General features: G+C 39.5%; 1 protein-coding gene across 11 annotated transcripts in view; it reads right to left on the minus strand.

Moving 5' to 3' along the window:
- Nucleotides 1-21,526, minus strand: part of AKAP13 (A-kinase anchoring protein 13) — a 377,174-nt gene that overhangs the window by 208,891 nt on the left and 146,757 nt on the right. For 10 of the 11 annotated variants that reach the window (XM_017860016.1, XM_017860015.1, XM_017860014.1 and 7 more), the window contains exons 4-5: nucleotides 14,313-14,609; nucleotides 4,248-4,431 (exon numbers count right to left, since the gene is read on the minus strand). In XM_017860016.1, coding sequence (XP_017715505.1) covers nucleotides 4,248-4,431; nucleotides 14,313-14,609 — 481 coding nt within the window. Of the gene's footprint in view, nucleotides 1-4,060; nucleotides 4,157-4,247; nucleotides 4,432-14,312; nucleotides 14,610-21,526 lie in introns of those variants that run through there. The other variant, XM_017860018.1, reaches the window with a different exon arrangement.

The following is a 21,526-nucleotide window of genomic DNA, read 5'->3' on the forward strand; positions in this document are numbered from 1 at the left end:
AGTAGGCAGCCTTAGATTTTAATTAAGCTTTTAATCCATAAGCAATTCTACCATACTATACTACCATCTTTCTCCAAGGTGAAATATTTATAGCACCTTTATTTGCTCCACAAAAATAACCAAAATCTGTATGACAAATAAGCCCTAATTTTTCACATTGCATACACTAGAGACTGGGTTATCATCCAGGAAGTAGACACTATTATCCTTTATTTATGAGATGAAGAAATCAAGGCTTAGTGAGGAAAGGTTGCAAATGGCAGAGTCAAAATGCAAACCTAGGTTTGACTTCCAAGTCTGCATACCTCGTCACTACCTGGAGCCTCCTCTTACTCTCAAGCTCCCTCTTATCCCCAACATGGGTGATCCACATCCCAAGATTTCTACTTTGTGACATGTAAGAGATCAGCCAGATCCAATAACATCTGGCTCTAATATTTTCTCCTTAGATAACTACAACACCACGCTCATCTGATATTGTCACTTCCTAGCATTCATGAAACCAAGAGCCTGCAAACTGGGGTCTTTACCTATTCTCTTCATCACTAACTAGTTAGGTGACAATGGGTGGGGTCTTCCAATCAGAGGAGATGATTGTCTAACTAAAGGAGAAGTAGGCCTACATGTTTTGGGTACTGTTCTGGGGCTAAGATTTCTCAGGCAAGATAGAAAATTAAAGAAAGGGAAATAAGAGATAACATATATGTCAATCACTGAGTTATGCTCCCTACATGAATTCTTTCATTTACTTAAGGCGAAACTTAAATACAATGTATTTAAGATAAATTTTCAGATCACAAATGCATTCATATTCATAATGTAAGATCTAAATATAAGCTAAAGCGAAACAGCAAGTCAACAAAAGCTCTGCCTTCCCTAGCACTGAACTAAGTGAAAGTTAACAATCATGGGTTACAAAAAAGGGCAAATGTAAAAAATGTCCTGAGTAGTTATTACTATCTGGTAGGATTTAATATAAAGTTCAAGCGTTTTCTAAAGGGATAGGTCTTAGAAAATCCTTGCATGTCCAAGAATGGCTAACCATAATTTTCACAGAAGTTAAGACTTGGTTTATCAAAATAGACTGGCAATCAAAATAAGCCTTGAACAAAGAAACACAAAAAGAACTTGGGCCCTAACCAGCACAATACTCTGGCTCCCCACTCCCCACTTAATAATTAAAAAGCAAAAAACAAGGTAAAGCACCAAAGAATTAAAACAACAAATGTACTTTGGAAGGGCTATAAATGGGGTTAAATAAGCTTGACTTTTCAGTAAAGTGTAGAATGCAACTAGTTATTCAATAAATGTAAAATGTACATAGCCATACTTCAATTTCATACTAACTGAAAAGAGGCAATAAAAGAAGCAGGCTTATATGTGGACAATTTCATTTTTAAAAAGCAGGATGGGGAAGAAGATACGCAAAGTCAAAAGTTAATAAACTATTAGAAAGACAGCATCATACACTGTAGCAATTCTTAAATTTCTACAAATCCCTTCGTGAATCTCACCAACAAATGCTTTATTCAGAAAAACATGTGCATAAACGTTTATAATTTCAAGAGATACAGACCCCATGAAATCTATTGTTGGGCCACTTTTTAAGAATCCCAGGAGTGGAAGGAGAGAGCTCTGGACAGCCTTTTGGCTTCTACTTCCGGCCCTGCCACCTTGTCATCCCAATCCAACCACTTTGTCTCTCTGGATCTCAGTTTCATCTGTTAAAGATGATCTTTTCTTTTTAAGGCTGTAGTATTCCGTTATATGACTATACCACATTGTCCATTTATCTGTGATGGACATCTAGGTTGTTTCCACTTTTGGCTGTGTGTGTGTGTGTGTGTGTGTGTGTGTGTGTGTGTGTGTGTGTTTGGTAACAGACAAATAACAATTATATAAATTTATTTATTTATGGGGCACAATGTGATGTTTTAATCTATGTATATACTACAGAAAGATAAAATTAAGCTAAGTAACATATCCATCATCTCAGCTACTTATGTTTTTGTGGTAACAAATATATTCTTTTAGCAATTTTGAAATATATATTATTTTTCTGACACATGTTACAACATGGGTGAACCTTGAGGACATTATGCTATGTGAAAGACAGACACAGAAAGACAAACATTGCATGATTCCACTTGTATGAGGTACCCAGAATGGGCAAATTCTTAAGAGACAGAAAGGAGAACAGAGGTTATCAGGGGCTGGGGGAAAGGAAGTTCTGTTTGGGTGATGACAAAGTTCTGGAAATAAGAGTGGTGATGGTTACATAACTTTGTGAGTGTTGTGAGTGTACTGAACGCCACTGAATGCTGTACCTAAAATTTACGATTTTAACCATTTTTATGTTATGTATATAGGAAAAGAAACGGGAAGGAAAGGAGAAAAGAAAACCAATAACAAAATGATGATCATTCTTGATCCTTTAACAACTGAAATTCTACCAAATTCTACTAGAATCACACTCAGACTGTGTGATTTAGGACAATCACCCCTTTCCATTTTTAATTGCTAATTATGACTCAGCACTTTTCCTAAGCTTCAGAACAGTAACATCCCGGAATTCAAGTAAATAACTAGATCTGCAGTAAGGTGCTCATCCTCTTCTATCAGGGTCCTCTACTTGGAGATTTCTCAGGTTGGTTTTCCCTTATCAGTCTCCCTTCAAAAGGAGGTAAATGGCTTTCCCACATGTAACAGAAGTAGTACTTTAAAGCAAGCCAAAAAAAGTCTAAGAACAAACACACTCTAGTTTCCTTAAAGCTGTGCTGCAATAACAGTCTTGTGACATCCCGTCCAAAGATATAATGAAGCTGTTGTAATCACTTTATTTCCCCATTTGGATGGCAGTCCTTAACCAATCTGCTTCCCAGCAAAAAATCAAATTTAGAGGAAATGCATTTGAACTTCACAATAGTTATGTGAAGTTAACTATTTCAACTTCTGAAACAAGGCCTCTCTTCCTGAAGCCATAAGGCTAACAGTAGAATGAATCCAATCATTGGCCAGATGGGGAGTGTGAAGGAGTAGAACATATCACTCCCTGGAATACTGTCTGAGGAGAGCTCAGGTATCCAAAGCTCATTTGAGATAAGTGCCCCTCCTACCACCACTGTATCTGGAGCACCCATCAGAAAGTTTTCTGCAAAGAACCGTCTGTTTAGCGTGATGGGGAAAATTACAAGCTTGGCAAGTGAAGCAAGAAAAAGCTGTTTATATAATAACCATAAGTAGCATTACATTCTGAGATCTCGTCTTGGTCCTTCCAGACTATACACACGGCTAAAAATGGTAAAACATAAAGCACAAATTAAATCTGGCATGAGAAAAATATCTGAGAATTTGCTATTACTGACTCAATTTGCACAGGTCCCTCAATTGCTAAAGAACATAGATCCAATGGGGTTTATACTTGTTCAGATAATGTGGTGGAAAAGATAATGATGATAACCACAAAACTAATAAAAAATATACTAAACAACAGAAACTATTCTTGAAACTTCTTTATATAAACATTCCAATAAAAACTTTTGGCTGCTCTAGTGCATTTATTTCTTTATTTATACAAGAAAAAAAGAGCGCTCTTCAAATGTTTTGATTAACAACCTTCCTCCAGACAACTCTTTAAAGAGTCAGGACATATAATAATTGAGCCCAAAGACAGACAGGATTTCCTACTGCACATTTCCAGGACAATTCAGTTGCTTTTTATTGCCATTCATATGAAGAAACCACTGCTCTCAAATTTTATTCACAGAAATTACATTCAATCCAAAACTTAACTGTTTACCATATTTTCTGTATGCAATCATTACATGGAAGTACTAGTTTCCAATTAACTCTTTCAAGTCTTAAAGATATACCAGAAAAAATATATAAGCAATCTATTTCCTCTTGTACTAAACCAGGATAAACTGTATACATTGGTAATGTTATGCTACCTCCACAGACAAGGTTCATTCTGACTTTCGAGTAAAATAGTGAAATATAAGAGATAGGAATTGAAGAAGGCAGGAAGGCAGAGGAGAGAGAAAATGGTAACATGACTTACGTTTCTCTCTCAGACAATGAAGTGGTTAGCAGGAGCAAGCTTACAAACCCCCAGCAGAAGGCAAGGTACAGAGCTGAGGTTTTAATTTGTGGCAAACACACACTGAGATGCCAAGTGGGTGGTACTCCTATGAATTGGGGGTGGGGCTGGGGATGAGAGGAGGGAAATAAGGAGAAGGACCACTTACTCCGTTAGAAGCTGGTGCAGCTTGTGATAGCCTCGCTCCAAGGCCAAGCTCACAGGCGTCGCCCCTTCCTGGTTGTGGATGCTGAGAGCTCCGCGGCCACCTGGCTTCTGCAACAGGAACCACGTCAACCTCAGCAGTCCCAGTCGCACAGCAAAATGCATCAATGTCTCTCGCGGGCCAGCATCTGTAAATGGGGGAGAAAAGGAACATAAGTGAGGAAAATATAAAAACAAAGAGCAAACAAACATAAAGACAAGTTAGGTAAGCACCACTCTCTCCAAGCACCTAAGACTGTAAAGTTAAGCTACAATATACAGTGTGAATAGCTTTATTGTGGCCAGATAGAATCAGCCCTCAAGTAAAGGCAAAACAAAGCTACAAAAGCTGAGAAAGTATAGGACACAAAATCTTCAACTGAACACAGCCCTGCAAACGAGAATCAGGCCATTTCTGTATTCTGACTTAATATACAATGTTTGTTCAACCAATTTCACAGGCAGGCATATAAAGGTGACCCACACACACATTCTTTTACTCAAATAATAATAACAGAAGCAAATGCAGCCCCACAACATGAGGTCCAAGGGCGAATAGCTGTTGGGACTTAAATGGGTGTATCATAAACGGTATAATTACTTTTTAAAAGAACACCCAGACAGGAGTTGGCTAAACACTAAAAACAGGTTCTGCTTGTTCAGTACACATGGGTCTTTTTATTCCTCCACAATAAGGGCAAATCAAATTTCTGGCACTGCCAGCTTTGTTTATTTGTTTAATGAGAGGAAGAAATGCATCTTCTGGCACAATAAGGAACACTAACTTTAAGACAATCCATTAATAACTGCAGAAAGGAAAATGTTTATTTCACTTGAAATAAAGGCTCCCTCTTAGTAAAGTGAGTCACTCTGAAAGTGATGGAATGAGGAAGGGCTTATAGTTAGACAAATCTGGGTTCGAATCTGGCATTTACCATCTGTGTGACCAAGCGCGATTCATGTAACATCTCTGAACTTCACTTTCTTCATCCCTAAAGTAAGATAACAACACCTCACTCATACAGTTGTAACGAATGAGAAGAGGTAGGTGAAATGCTAGTATTATGACTGGCTTTAGTAGATATTCATTAAATCCCAGTTCCCGTTTCCCTGCTCTCTTCACTGTCCTCTTGGGACATCAAATTACATTCAAGTTTCACTAGCAATACTCTCTTCCTCAGCAGTCCTCTGTGCCCAACCTAGGATGACAGGAACTAAGGTCTTTGCAGGGATGCCACATATGGCCCCACAAGGCTGTATTACACTCAACTCCAGGGAGCTGGGAATGGCACCCTGAAGTTGTGCCTGCCTCACCTCAGCTATCATCTCTCATTCTTCATGGCTTCCCACGGGTCTAAACTTCTTCACTGAGCACTCAGACTTCTTGGATCCCAGTGGTTTTCTCCTTACTGTGAAGTCCTCAAATGCTTCTATACATGAGTATCACAAAGGAATCAACAGATTTTTGAAGCTGTGACTTTACACTGAATTACACTGTTTCCAAATGTCATCTGTGTATTAGTCTGGTATCCCTATTTCCAAGGTAAATTTCCTTGGAAGCACAATTTTTCATATTGTATATTTTCCCTACAGAACTGTATATGCACGGACCAATTCAGGATTTATAGGGTGTTTAACCAGAGGCACATAGGTGGGAAGATTATGCCCCAGAAGCAACAACTACATGTGCAGGTACAAATTTTAATAATCAACACCTCTGAGCAGGTGGCAAGGCCAGACAAAAGGACAAACAGAATCCTCACAAAAGATCAAATAGCACCATCTAACTTGTGTCTTACAGTTGTTCTGACATCCTTATCAAAAACAAAGGAGCTAATGAGGCACTAACTAGGAAATCCGTGATTCTTTAGAGGCTAGTTATTTCCAACCTTGAAGCAGTTGTTTCTTTACCATCCTCCCACAACCACTCTTGTGATTTGTTATTTGTTCTGAGTCAGCTCAGCATTTGAGTAGAAATCCCAATACTATGGCCATGCGCCTGCTCAGAAGCTGATGCCCTGACCTCTGCACTACATCCTCTCTCAATTTCTTAAAAGTCTTAGCAACTGGTACCACATCTGCTTTTGTGTAGACCCTTTCTGAGGATAACAGATTAGGAGAAAACAACGTACTGAGGACCTGCTATGCACCATGTACTGGACTAGGCAGTTTACGTCAACTTTTTCCATTCTATCTTCACAGTAACCCTATGAGGCCTGGTTATCTTCACTGTGCAAATGAAGGCAGATTCATAGAATTAATAACTTGCCCAGAGTCAGAATCAAGATTTAAAATGGAAAGTTCTTCTGTCTTGAAAAAAAGAAAAAAAAAATCTTTTCCATTACTCCACCCTGTTTCTTTTGTTAAGAAATAAAACCACAAAGACAAAACAATCATACAAGCAAGTTAAGCTAATGTGGTTTAAAAGCACCTTTTTATGTTTTCCTCAAGCATTTTATTAACTTTTCCAACGTACACATAGTTCAAAGAATTACACAGCAAATAACCAGACACTCACTCAACAACCTAGATCCTACACTTAATGTTTTTCTATATTTGCTTTATCACATATATATCCAACCATTCTTCCATTTCCCCATCCACTCACTTTATTTTTATGCATTTCAAAATAAGTTGAAGATACCAGTCCACTTCACCCCAAAATACTTCAGCATGCATATAATTAACCAGCATTCAATATGTAGTTACAATTTTAGGTGATTTATACATATACAATGAAATACAAATGGTACAGTATATCCATTTGATTTTGACAAATGCATATACATGTGAACCCAAACCTGTATCAACATAAAGAAAATTACCAACATCTAAAAAAGTTCTTTTGTGCCACTTTCCAGTTAATCCTCTCCTCCTCATTCCTAGAGTTAACCACTGTTCTGAATTTTTCACCTACGTTAGTTTTGCCTGTCCTACAACTCCATATAGATGAAATCATAGAATATATACTCTTGTGTAAGGCTTCTTTGATGAGCATGTTTGAGACTCATCTACATTGCTGTACATAGCAGTAGTACATTTCCTTTCATTGCTGAGTAGTCCACTGCATGCATATACCCCCAGTTTTAGGTATTCTCCCATTAATTCCTCACACATGTTTGATTCAGGGGTCACGTGAATTAGGTTTGTAAAAGAGGCCAAGGTGCAAAAGGATAAACAAATGAATATATGAATGTAGTTTCCTTTAGTCTGTGTTGTTTTAAGAGCATGAAAGCTTCCATCACTGCTTTCTTCCTTTCATGTTTAGACTGTAGAGCTCAATAATTTAGGATCAATCTCTGTTCTCTTTTCTCTACATCAGTACTCCTCTGTATTCTGAGTTATTCAACTTTGTTTTTTTAGATCACTAATGGCCTTTCCTACAGTATCAATTGGGTCCTTTGTCCCCAGTGTGAATTAACTGTGCTTTAGGATTCTGGATGTCTGCATCATTTTTGCCAACTCACTCCCCTTCCATCCTTGTCGTCATAACAATAGCTTTGCTGCAGATGTAATTAAAGCCCCTAACTAGTTGATCTAATAAGGGAGGTTATCCTGGATTATCTGGGTAGGCCTGACTGTATCAACTGGAAGGCTTTAAAAGCAGGGCTTAGAGAAGGGATTCCATCCCACCTGTGGAGGACAGCACTAGCCTGTGCCGGTGGAGAGCTCCATCCCACCCACAATCTCCCCTTCCTCACATGATATTTTGGCCCATGTTGGTGGGCTGACTTTGCTCATGATCTTCCCTTCCCATCCTGCCCTACTAATTTTGGACTTATTAGCCAGGCCTCACAATCTAAAGCACCATTCCTTATAATAAATCTTAACATATTATTTCTCCTAGTGGTTCTGCTTCTCTACTTGAACACTGACTGATATACTCACAAAACCTACTTTTCTCCTTGCTGTCTCCTTTTCTAATTTAATAACAAATCTGATTTTATTGAGTTCTTTAAAGGACAAAAGGGAAATATCATCTAAATTTTTTTGTTTCTTACAGAAAGCATACTCAGAAAATCTTCCATCTGAATACTTATGATACTTTACCCTTTTCTTTATGCTGTAATGTTATTTCATAGACCCCATGTTGGCTGGTTATCCTGCTTAACCATACTTAATTGGAAAGATGTCTGTAGGCTTAGCTTCTACCCACAGAGAAGTAAGGTAGAAAATGTCTCATGTCCTGCTTTCTATTTACTTATATGCTAGACACACCTGTCACACACCTTCCCTCAGATCTACAAAAAAGTTGATGTGCCTAGTAGGTATTCAAGCATGATAAGCCTGCTAGAGAGTTGTGTCTTTTACAAATGGTCAGATTCTCTAAGTAAAATGTTCTAAGTTCTGAGATCAGTACAATAATTAAGGACCACTTTTCTACCCCATCAATCCACCCAGCAAGCCCTGCTCACAGTACTCTTCGAATCTATATCTATGATTCCAAAATCACCATTCTGTGTACTATTCTGGACTACCTCTTAAAAAACCGAAAGTCCCACATGACGCAGGAATTCTCAGCTGCATGTGAAAGGAAGGAGAACAGGCCACTGTGAGAAAATGCAGTTGTGGAAAAATGAGACTTGTAACTTTGTAACAAAAACAAGGTTTGAGAGGCAACAAAACCTTTTGGAACTCAACTCCTGCCACTACTAGTCTTGGGATCAATAAATACTAACCTTCTGCCAAGGAAAAAAAAAAATCACTAGCAGTTTTAAAATGTTATTTTCTTTTCAGCAGTGATAATAGCTGAAAAAATACACAAACACTAACGTAGCTAAGAAAAAAATTTTATGAAAAGCTATCAAACACTCTGAAGGTGGGTGGGAATTGAATCATCAAAAGATTATGGTGGGCGACCTATTAATCAACATCAGATACATAGAATTGGGAATTCTACACAGGTTGTTCTTACTGTAGTTTTTCCTAAACCTGTCTTCCACCTCTGCACCCAAATTTCTCTTTGAGGAGAGAATTCTTGCCCCAAAGATGATCATATCTTTTTATCACTTGGTTATACAATATCATAAGTAAATAAGAATGAAGATTTCCCCCAGGACATTTCTCCCTGCTTCCTCTAGAGCAAGTCTGCAGTGGGCCCACCCTACATTATCTGGGAGTTATGCTGATTGCTACTGCACAAGGGTCTCTCAGGGAAAACACCCTCCTAATTTACCATTTTCACTAACCACCAGGCTGAGAAACTAAGTGAGACTTGGAAAACTCAGAGGAAAAAATGTCCTTGCCCCACCACTCACACTGCACCCAGATGAATTCTTACCACCTGCATTTAAGGCAGAACTGTGGCAAACAGTACAACATAGAAGCTTGTTTATATAACTAGGGAAGAGAGAACATTGGGAAGATTTAAAAGGACAAATTCCCTCCTGTTCATATTTAAAGTAAAGATTAATTTTTGTAACAAGCATAACATCAATGTTTTGTGTCTCTAAATGGTACATTCAAAATGAATAGCTTACGAACTAGCACACATTATCAGAATACACTTTCCTCCATTTCACAGATTGACGAAATTAAGTAACAGAGAGATTAAGTATTTTGCATGAACTCCTGGAATGAAGCCAGGATGCAAACAGACTGACTCCAATGCCCCTGCTTTCCCCACTTTGCAAGAGCAAAGTTAAACCCAGAATTCTTAACTTCATGCTCATGCCTGAAGTTCAGGGAGACTTAAAAAATTTGTCATATGTAAATGTGGGCAGGTAGGCAACTATAAACATTTTTTTCTGAGGAGAAATCTGAGCAATTTCCAAAGGAGTCATTGACCTGAAGAAACCTAAAATGCACTGCAACTAAACAATTATAATAGAAGGAGGATTAGCCATAATTCTTACATACTATTTTGTATAAGTATTAGGCTAGCATACCTGTAAACATCCTAGCTTTCAACAGCAAGAAGTCCTGTTACATAACAAGGTGCCTTATTTATCTGTATTACCTCAGGCATCATGGTTACTTTGTACCTTTCTCTTTTAAATACCTATTTAAAAGTATTTGATGTGCAACTCATTCATGTGAACAGACTATTCCATTACATTCGTCCCTCAACAGCAGGCACGATGAACTCTTAACTGATGCTACTCTCCCCTTACTGTACCCAGTGTTCCTAGATTCTTTTCTTTTTTTTTTTTTTTTTTTTTTTTTTGAGACGGAGTCTCGCTCTGTCGCCCAAGCTGGAGTGCAGTGGCCGGATCTCAGCTCACTGCAAGCTCCGCCTCCCGGGTTCACGCCATTCTCCTGCCTCAGCCTCCCGAGTAGCTGGCACTACAGGCGCCCGCCACCTCGCCTCGCCCGGCTAGGTTTTTTGTATTTTTAGTAGAGACGGGGTCTCACCGTGTTAGCCAGGATGGTCTCGATCTCCTGACCTCGTGATCCGCCCGCCTCGGCCTCCCAAAGTGCTGGGATTACAGGCTTGAGCCACCGCGCCCAGCCAAGTGTTCCTAGATTCTAATCAACAATTAATAGAACAATTTAAACTGCAGAATGTGAATTGAGCACACAAAATCAGATTCCTGATCCCAGTTGTTGACTTAAAGACAGTTCTATCAAGTCACTTGCATCCATTTCACCATGCAAAGTATACAACTAACTTACACAATTTCTTTTGTTATTATTTTAAATATATGTACAGTAAAATTCACCTTTGGGGGTGTACACTCCTATGAGTTTTAACACATGCATAGATTCTTATAGCCACCACCACGAACAAGATACAAAACAACTCCAGGCCGGGCGCGGTGGCTCAAGCCTGTAATCCCAGCACTTTGGGAGGCCGAGACGGGCGGATCACGAGGTCAGGAGATCGAGACCATCCTGGCTAATACGGTGAAACTCTGTCTCTACTTAAAATACAAAAAACTAGCCGGGCGACTAGGCGGGCGCCTGTAGTCCCAGCTACTTGGGAGGCTGAGGCAGGAGAATGCCGTAAACCCGGGAGGCGGAGCTTGCAGTGAGCTGAGATCCGGCCACTGCACTCCAACCTGGGTGGCAGAGCAAGACTCCGTCTCAAAAAAAAAAAAAAAAAAACCAAACCAAACCAAAACAAAACAAAACAACTCCAACAACCCAAAGAATTCCCTCATGATACCTCTTTGCAGTCAGACTTTTCTCCCACTTCCAGCCCCTAGCAACTACTGATCTGTTCTTTTTTTCTATAATTTTGCATTTTCCAGAATATCATATAAATAGAATCATACAGTATGGAACCTTTGGAAACTGACTTCATTTTCCTAGCATAATGCATTTAAAATGCATCAAAGTTGTTGTACATGTCAACAGTTTGCTTCTTTTTATTGCTGAGTAGTATTCCATTGTATGGATATATGACAGTTTGCTTCTATATTCACTCAGTGAGGGAAATGTGGGTTATTTTCAGTTTTTTATGATTATGAATAATGGTACTATGAGCACATCTGTGCACAGACTTTTTGGTGACTATAGATTTTCATTTCTCTAGGATAAACACCCAAAAGTGGGATTACTGGGTCATATGCTAAGTGTATGCTTAACTTTAAAAGAAACTGACACATTTTTCTAGAGTGGTTATAAATTTTGCATTCCTACAAGCAACATAAGAGATGTTCTTCATTTTTGCCAGCACTTGGTATTCTTCATCTTAGCTGTTATGATAAATGTGTAATGATATCTCATTGTGGTTTTAATATGTATTTCCTTCCTTAAGTGTTCAAATTTGGTTTGGCCTTTGTTAGCGCTGCTTGAGCAATTTTGTGCAACAGAAAATTTACCAGTACACTGACAGTACAAAAAATATTAAAGCTGGCCAATTCTCTCCTATTAAAGACAAGGAAGTTAAGGCCCAAAGAGAGGAAGTGGCCAGGCGCAGTGGCTCACACCTGTAATCCTAGCACTTTGGGAGGCTGAGGCGGGTGGACTGCTGAGATCAGGAGTTCAAGACCAGCCTGGGCAATATGGTGAAACCCCGTCTCTACTAAAATACAAAAAAAAGTAGCAGGGCATGGCGGCATGTGCCTGTATTCCTAGCTACTTGGGAGGCTAAGTCAGGAGAATCACTTGAACCCAAGAGGTGGAGGTTGCAGTGAGCCAAGATTGCACCATTGCACTCCAGCCTGGGTGACAGAGCAAGGTTCCATTCCAAAAAAAAAAAAAAAAATAGAGGGAGAGAGGAAGTGATATGTCCAAAGTTTCAGATGTTTGCTTTTCTAATAGTTGTTTTAATCATGGTAACATAAACAAAACTATCCAACTCCTGGATCCCTCTTTAAACAAGACAAAATAAAACCATAAAACACCATAAGCCCCACAAATAACTAATGCAGTACTATCCTGACACTGATTTGTGAAAGGCAGTCAGAATACACACTCCCGTATCAACACAGAAATGGAAGGAGCTAGAGGTATTAAGGCCATCACCAGGTTTCTGAAGCTGCACTCACACCTTATATAACGTCAAATATTCTGATCTCTAAATATTAGCAAGACAGAAGTTTCTTGGACACTATACTTAAAAAAAGAAGAAGAAAAGGACCAATCCTTTCTTCCTTGATTTGATACTTCCTTTCAAGTTTTACCTGGGCAGTACTATCCAGGTAGTATCTGACAGTATGCACCTGACAGTATGGGACACCATTCAGACGGTTGATCACAGTCTTAACTGTTACATTTAGTAGATTTAAGAGAATCAAAGCTGGCAAAGACCTCTTTACCATTCTTCCATGGAAGAAGACAAAACTCGTCTGAGTGTAGACACTATGCCATGGCTCAGGCCCCTCTGGGTATTTCTCCTCAGGACTGTTCACCTATGGAGAGGCTGACTTGTGGTCTGCTCACCCAACATAATTCAGTACTTAAGGCTGGGTGGACTCTACCCAGTCCTAGCCGTGGAGTGACTGACCAGCTCTTTCATTGAAGACATAGAAAGTACAAGCAGACCCTTCTGGCAGGAGCTCTAACATCAGGCTTCCAACCTAGATTTCATCAGTAATAAAGCAAACACTTTGATTTCTATCTCAGGACTCCTAAATTGTTCGATTGAACTCAGAAGGGAAACCAGATGTTACTTATTGAACTCCAGGTACACATTATGTTTCACTTTAAAATATCTATACAATTATGACATCAAGTAGATGTCATCTGCTACTAGAATTATGTGGGAAAACCCTTGTTTGAGTAAGAGGACTTACTATGTAAATGTTTTTGAAAAAGTGGACTTCTGGCCGGGTGCAGTGGCTCACGCTTATAATCCCAGCACTTTGGGAGGCTGAGGCAGGTAGATTACCTGAGGTCAGGAGTTCAAGGCCAGCCTGACTAACATGGTGCAACTCTGTCTCTACTAAAACAAACAAACAAACAAAAAAATTAGCCGGGTATGGTGGCACATGCCTGTAATCCCAGCTACTTGGGAGGCTGAGGCAGGAGAATCACCTGAATCCAGGAGTGGAGGTGGCAGTGAGCTGAGATCATGCCACTGCACTCCAGCCTGGCCAACAACAGCGAAAGCCCATCTCAAAAAAAAAAAAAAAAAAAGTCCTTTCTTCAGTGAATTCTCATAGAGAGGGCCAACAGATAAGTCAGTAAGAGTGACACTAACCTGGTTAAGGAAGTGTGTGGTTTCTCAGAGCACACCCTGTTCTCATGCTCCTCCCACTCACTGCCCAATCTTTCTTCTCCTTCACTTCCAGGCTATCCTCTTTGATCATTAAACACCAAAAAGTAACTCTGCTACTCTCCTCATGAAGAACGTGTCACTTTCTATACTTGAGAGATCATGTCTGAAATCCAGACCCACAGGAAGGTGATGTGCCACTCTCCTTGGGTAGTCCCTAGGGTCATTTTGCTGCAACAACATGCTTAACAGCTCAGCTGAAGAACCTAGAAAAGATGCCATGGAGGCCACTTTCCTACAGTAGTTCTAAGATTTACTCAGCCGCTGTGGAAGACCTGAATATGATGACTATAGAAAAGCAGCCCCATTACAAAAACAGAAATATCACAAACTTAAAGTTTGTTTGTAGATCATATAAATTCTCACCATGCAAACTCTGATCTGTCCCCAACACATTCCACTCCGCGGGCAGCTTCAGGTGCCTGAATGCCAGCACTACCTTCTTATCGAGGGAGTTCACATCCCCAGATGGGGGTCCTGACTGGTCAAGAAAACGGGTAAAGTTCAGAGCCTGCTGATTTCCAGCACTGGCTGCTAGGAATTGAGCTGCATCATACGCTTCATCCTGGATGAAATGAAAGTCTTCTTCAGCCACCACAAACACGGGAAGGCCCTCTTTGGAAGCACAGAGCTGCACCTTCACTGTCTCACAGCAATCATGACCTAAAGAAAACACAGGCAGCAAAGAAAACAGTATTAGAGCCTCACTGCTGAAGGGACACTGGTGGATCCTCTTAGCTCTTATTTCATGACATACAAATTTCTCCTAAAAAACACCCCTCCTTCCTCTTAAGCTCTGACAGCATTTTTCCAAACTTCTTAAAACTCCATTTTCAGCTTTTAACATTATTTGCAAATATGAGTTCCCTTAACAAAGAACAAAAAACTCTGTATCCCAGCTTTCACCATGCCTATAACATGGTATCTGGAACTGAACAGGCTCTGACTATCAACAAGGGCTATTCAGTTTGAACAGATTTAAGAATGAAAGCTGAAGGACCTGCAAGGCCTAGCATACGATGGAAAGTCCAATAGCTACTGAACTAAATTAGATCTGAAAACATAACAGGAAAAAATATCACTCATACAAGTTATATAGGAAGAATTTTACAGATTCACTAGCACTTGCTTTATTATCACAATACAAAGGCTCACATGATGAAGCACTTGGAAAAGTACACAATTACTTGATTTTATTTTACTACTAAGAGCAATACAAGGCCTAAAAAATAAATATTGATTTTTATTCTCAGATACACATTCTTTCCCATCTCAGCCACTAATGTAATGAGGACTTCAATGAAATTACCTGGTTTGCATGAGGATAATGCAATGCTGTGGCTGGGAGCCCAGCTCAGGAAACGCAAACATGCCAAGGACTCCATGGTGCCCAGTGTACAGACTGGCAGGCACCTCAGGAGTGGTGATTGGAGGCAGAAAACTGCATGCCACACCAAAGAGCTCGGCTGGAGCCAGGTCAGCAAGATTTAACACCACATATCTACGGGTAAGGCCTTCTTGGAGGATCGGGCTTTCTTTTGAATTTTTAGCCTCACAGAATTAAATATTTCCAATATTCAGAATATACTCATCAAAACACATATTGTATTTCCCCTGTTTTCACACACTGATCTCAAATAGCCAGAACTATGCTCCTATCATCATCCTTCTTCCATTATCTTTCTGATGACAAAGAAGGAAAGAAAGTAGAGTTCATGTTTTTGTTTGGGTGATGCCACTTCGTGCTCTGCCTGATTAATCATGGGCACCCATGCACATGCCACTTCCCTGAATCTCTAACATTCAGGCTGCTCTTCTACAGCTAAGGGCATGTAGAGAAACCCTCTACATGGTCCCTGAGACTGAATTTCCATACCACGGGCACAGGCCAACAGAGGTTTCAGACTTGGAACAAACTAAGCTTTCTGCTGTCTTTGAAAGAGACAATGTTTTTTCCATGTTATCAGAATAATAAATAAGTTGATTTTCCACATGCTTTTTTCCCAAGGGCCTCCTTAAGCCCTTCATCCTGTGGCAAAAGAAATCGCTCACTGCTGTGTACTTCTAGGGTGGTAGAAGTATTTACCAAGCAAGTACCTAGTACACATCAGGCATCTGAGTCATTTCTCTCCATAACAATTTTACGAGGCATGTATTGTCCTCAATTTATAGATTAGAAACTGAGACTTAAAGAAGTAACTTGCCCCATGTTACACAGACAATAAGGTGCGGAATTCACTATTCAGAGTCAAGGCTGATGCCAAAGGATATGGTCTATTATAACAGGAGGCAAGGGTTTTGTATCACATTGCCTATCAATAGGGCAATGTGTTTGAAGAGGAAGAAGGCTAAGAGCTAAGTCCCTACCTGAGAGGAGCCTAACACTTGGAATGATGGGCTAGTATGACTTTTAAGCAAGAATAATTGGTTCATGAACCATGAAGGTAAGTCTTCACATGAACACTGAATCCACACGATACTCCCACTGCCTTCCAAGTCGAATTCCTTCTAAGAAGGCTGTAGGAAGCTGAAACATCCTCTGCTTGGTGTGTGTGTGCAAGCGCGAGCATGTGCACATGCATGCACACTTTATAATAATGTATACGTGGTATTTATACATTTAATATATGAAAGGGAATTCGGGGAAAAAAGCAATATTTTTTTGAAGGGCAGCCAGCCTAACTACACAGACATCAATGTTAGCAGAAACAAACCAAATGATTCCTTTAGTAAGATTTGTCTATTTTTCTAACAGAAAATGTTTCCTTTAAAATATTATCTAACATCTGACTCAGTTTTGTTCAAGAGCTAAAAGCTAGACATCCATCAAGTCCAGGCACTATGATCAGAAGGTGAAGATGAGTAAAGTAAGGAGTCTCAACTCCTAAGAGATTTACAGTCCATAACAGAGAATCAAACAAGATGCAGAAAACTGCAACGTGAGTCAAAATGAGAGGACTTCTACAAGAACTTTCCTATCTAAAATATCTAAATATCTAAATACAGTGCAATTTGGGGAAAGGAGTGGTGCATTCCATATGTGGGCAAAAGCAGGAAGATTTCACAAAGGAGATGGCAATTAAGGACTTAGGCCAGGTGTGATGACTCACATTGTAATCCCAGCACTTTGGGAGGCCGAGGCAGGCAGATCACTTGAGGCCAGGAGTTCAAGACCAGACTGGCCACCACAGCGAGACTCTGTCTGTACTAAAAACAAAAATTAGCCAGGCATCTGTAGTCCCAGCTACTAGGGAGGCTGAGGCAGGAGAATCGCTTAAACCTGGGAGGCGGAGGTTGCCATGAGCCAAGATCGTGCCACTGGACTCCAGCCTGGGAGACAGAGACCCTGTCTCTGAATGAATGAATGAATGAATGAATGAATGAATGAATAAAATCTAGAAGGGGCCCCCTAAATTCTTTAATATTATCACCCGAAACATCATACATAGCCTCACTTAATTTCCAAATAAACTGATGGTGGATGGATAAACGATGGATGGATGGAGAGATATGTCTGTTAGTCAGGAGAATTGCTTTAAAGAAGAAATGCTGTGGTTCATCAACAGAATCAATATATAGCATTGTACCATTTATCCAAAATTAAGCTAATCTGTAAACTTCTGAGAGTCCTCTGCGGTAGATCTGAATAAATGTCAATAAAGACCAAAATTTCACAATTCAATGATGATGATGTAAGTAATCTGAGATCCAAATTGAATTATGCTTTCAAACCTTAAATTCACAGTGCCTTAGAAGAGAGATTACACTATGTAAAACAGAATATCCACTGCCGTACCCATTTAACCAGTCCTTTTCCTTTCTTATCACTTTCCTTCCTCAAGCCTATGCAAAGATGAGAAACCTGAACTCTTGAATCAGAAAGGGAGTCACAATACCATTAAAAGTAAACATCATTCACACAGCAAAAAGCCATGGTGAAACAATGCTACCTTACCCAAAACTGTGAAGTGCCAAAGTAAAGTATCTGCACAGAAATTTGTCTGGAATTGCTAAAATGACTGTTCACTGAGGCAGAATGGGATGAGGGCGAACTACAGGGAGAGAAACAGAACAAGGCGGGATGGGTGTGTGCATGTGGGGGTGTTGTGCTTGGCAACACCAGTATGCTTATCTCTTTCTGCTGCATTAGCAGAGTTTGTTAGCAGATGAATGGATGGATGTATGAGCTACTGTCAGCTCTGTGTACAACGAAAATCAAACTGTATAACAGAGAAGGCAGAATGTCAGAAATAGCCATGAAAGAGATATCTCAGAAACTGTCCAATTGCTAATCCAATGTTTTCCCTTCATATATGAATTCAAAATCTGAAGGAGAAACTATGAATCATCTTAAGTAAAATATGCCATAAATCTGGAATTTGTTTGGTATGATTAGAGGCTTCTTTTTCAAAAGAAAACCTGAGGGTTAAAAGATGAGTGGGGAACTCAGAGTTTCCTGGATTAGTCTTTATTAAACTTAAGAGTACACTGGAAGCGTTACTACTGATCAAGAACAAAGTACCTCACCCCACTGTCTGGAAATCAACCATACCAGGTTGGCCTACTGTCTCACATTAATGTTTTCCATTAGGCTCAAGTGGCTCTCAGGATTATTTTTTAATTCCTATAACCTTTCCGATAAAGCACCTGGGGAGGAAATCACCATTTTTAAAAAAGTTACATAATACAGACTCAATAATAAAACAAATCACCCCATATGCCTACACCAAAACCTCTTACTATCATAAATTAGCTCTACAGACACGACTATTTGCAAGAGGCCCAATAGTCTTACGACTGCCTTTGTACATAAAGACTGCAGGGTTATTAACAATGTCTGCAATTACACTGCAAAGACACGGGGATGGGAAACTGTATCCAATTTGATATAATAACCACAATCTAACTTTCTGCATAAAAACAGAAGCTGCAGTAGGAAGAACAATAGCAGGATTTTCAATTAGTTCCATGGTGTTTTTCCTCTGATTCAATTTCCTGGTAACAAGAAAGAAAATAAAATCCCAATCTTTTTTTAAAAGGGAAGTTTTGAAAATTTTACTGAATTTCTGAAGGCAGTTACTCTAGAGTATTTATAGAGGGGAAGGAGAGAGAGAAACTACTAGAAGAAACATGGCCCAAACTTTAATTCCATATTTTAAATTATGAATTAATTTCTGAACTTCTCATACTATCAAGTCCACTTACAAGACAAATATAAATTATGGGGTGGGAGAAGTCTGCTCCCAGCTGAGTACATTGTAGTGATCCTCCTCAAGTATGCTGGCAATTAGCTGTCAAGTAGAAAATATTAGGTTTGAACTCCAGCTCCACTTCAACAGATTTGGTTATCCTGAGAAAGTCATTCAATCTTGAAGCCTGTTTTCCTTGTACACAAAATGAGAACACCATTAACCTTATGGATTGTTAAAACCATTAGAGCTGTGCACAAAGTACCTGGCATAAAATGGGCATCTAAAACTGGTAGTTTTTATTATTAGCATTAAAATGCTTCTGTTTAGGAAACTCAAGGAAAACAGATCCCTAACACTCTACAAAGAGCTTCTCCAGCATGGCCCAACAAAGCTTGCCATTGGCACTGCAGAAATAACAAAATAAAGAGAGGAGGGAAAGAATAAACAAAAACACAAGGCGCACCTAGGTGAGAAACAAAAACTTAACTACTGATGGTCCTCTTAAAATCATCTAATCTGCACCTTTTTTATGCTGGCAGGTCAGGAGGTGTGTGTGTGTGAGGTTGGGAGAGCTCTCCGGCAGGCTCCTTCTCACTATATGGAGCACCGCACCCATGGAAACGAAATATTGCTACTGATAAACAAAACTGCTGAAGCACAGCCCAAGAATTACTTCATTTCCTATTAAGCTAAAAGTGGAATGCATCCCATCTGGGCCCTCTCTTTTGAGGATGAAACAATAGGAACTTTGTTTCATCAGCTATCCAAAAAGAAACCCTAAAAGTGTTTGCTGGGCCAGCCAAGCCCAGTCCCACACAGACATCACCTTCTAAGAGAAAAGTGATGGAAAATATAAAATAATATCTTGATTACTTCAGTTTGGCATCAAAGTCTCTAAAATTTGGTGTCTTTTCTTCCTTCTGAAGTGTCTACGATAGGGTTAAAAGAAACAAATTTTCAGTCTTCAGATCCAGACTCTAATAAGAAATAGGATTATGTGCAGAAGTACACACCCACTGCTGGGTTTTGGTGACCTAATGGTAGTGTGCAGATTTGGTACATGTGTAAAATGTCTCTATGTGTACAGGAGTATTTAATCAGAAAAGAACAAAGAGTAGGCACAGGAATTTCACCATGTACATTTTAGAGGAGGAAGGAGAGATTTAATGCTAAAAATGTGCTCCGCTATATTCCAGCCCATACCTCTAAGGCAGTGTTTCTCAGCCTTTTCTTCCGTTATACCCCAAAGAGCCTTTTCAGACATTATTCTCTATTCACCCCTCACTTCATGAAACTTTAATACCACAGATAGACCACAAATTTGTTTAACTGTGTTTTACATACACACAGTAAGTCTTTTTTGTTCCCCAAAAGGCAACTTTCACCCCCTTGGGAGGATATCACTCCCTTAATATCGTATGCCCTAGGATTCCAGTGCTGTGTTCATGGTTCCAAAGTTATGAAATATATAATTACCTCATAACATTACAACTAAGGACAGCAGATAACAGATTTTTTTTTTTGCTTTTCAACTAGTTCTCAGTCTGTTTTTCCAGTATAACCACTATATGTACTAACTAGCATTCGGACAGTAATTTAAGTTTTGCAGTATATAAAATCTCATCTGTCTAGAGATAGCTTTATAGTAAGATATTTCAGAATAGGGAGACTGTTATAGAAAAGTCCAATAAAATAACTGATTACCTTGGCAGGCATTGCCAGGGGCAGGGCCGGGCTGGGGATGGGGGGGTGTCAGAATTCTCTAATTAAGTCCATTAAATTAAAAGTCTACAACTTCTTTTCAAATATGCTATTCAATTTGGTAATACTGGACATCTGCTGCTAGAAAGTAATTCTTGGTTCACAAGAAATGAAAGAGGCCAAGCATGGTGGCTCACGCCTATAATTCCAACACTTTGCTAGGTGGAGGCAGAAAGATCACTCAACCCAGGAGTTTGAAACCAGCCTGGGCAACACAGGGAGACACCATCTCTAAACACACACACACACACACACACACACACACACACAAATTAGCCACTCATGATGGTGAGTGCTACTTGGGAGGCTGGGGTAGAAGGATAACTTGAGCCTGGGAGGTCAAGCCTGCAGTGAGCTATGATTGTGTCACTGCACTTCAGCCTGGATAAAAGACTGAGACTCTGTCTCCAAAAAAAAAAAAAGAGAGAGAGAGAGGAAGAAAAAGAAAGACATAACACATTATTACTCAGACCATTTGTTGTAATCTGGGCTGTAATTTTTTTCTTTAAACCTAAAAGAACTTCTGATCAGGTAAATGTATTTTTCTTTCTTAATGACAAATCTACTTTATAAAGTACCTTCCCTTATCAGTGAAAAAGAAAAGGAAAATATAAAAGAGCCGAGTCA

The sequence above is a fragment of the Rhinopithecus bieti genome, unplaced genomic scaffold (genome assembly GCF_001698545.2).
Source record: "Rhinopithecus bieti isolate Rb0 unplaced genomic scaffold, ASM169854v2 scaffold_52883, whole genome shotgun sequence".
Lineage (NCBI taxonomy): Eukaryota > Metazoa > Chordata > Mammalia > Primates > Cercopithecidae > Rhinopithecus > Rhinopithecus bieti.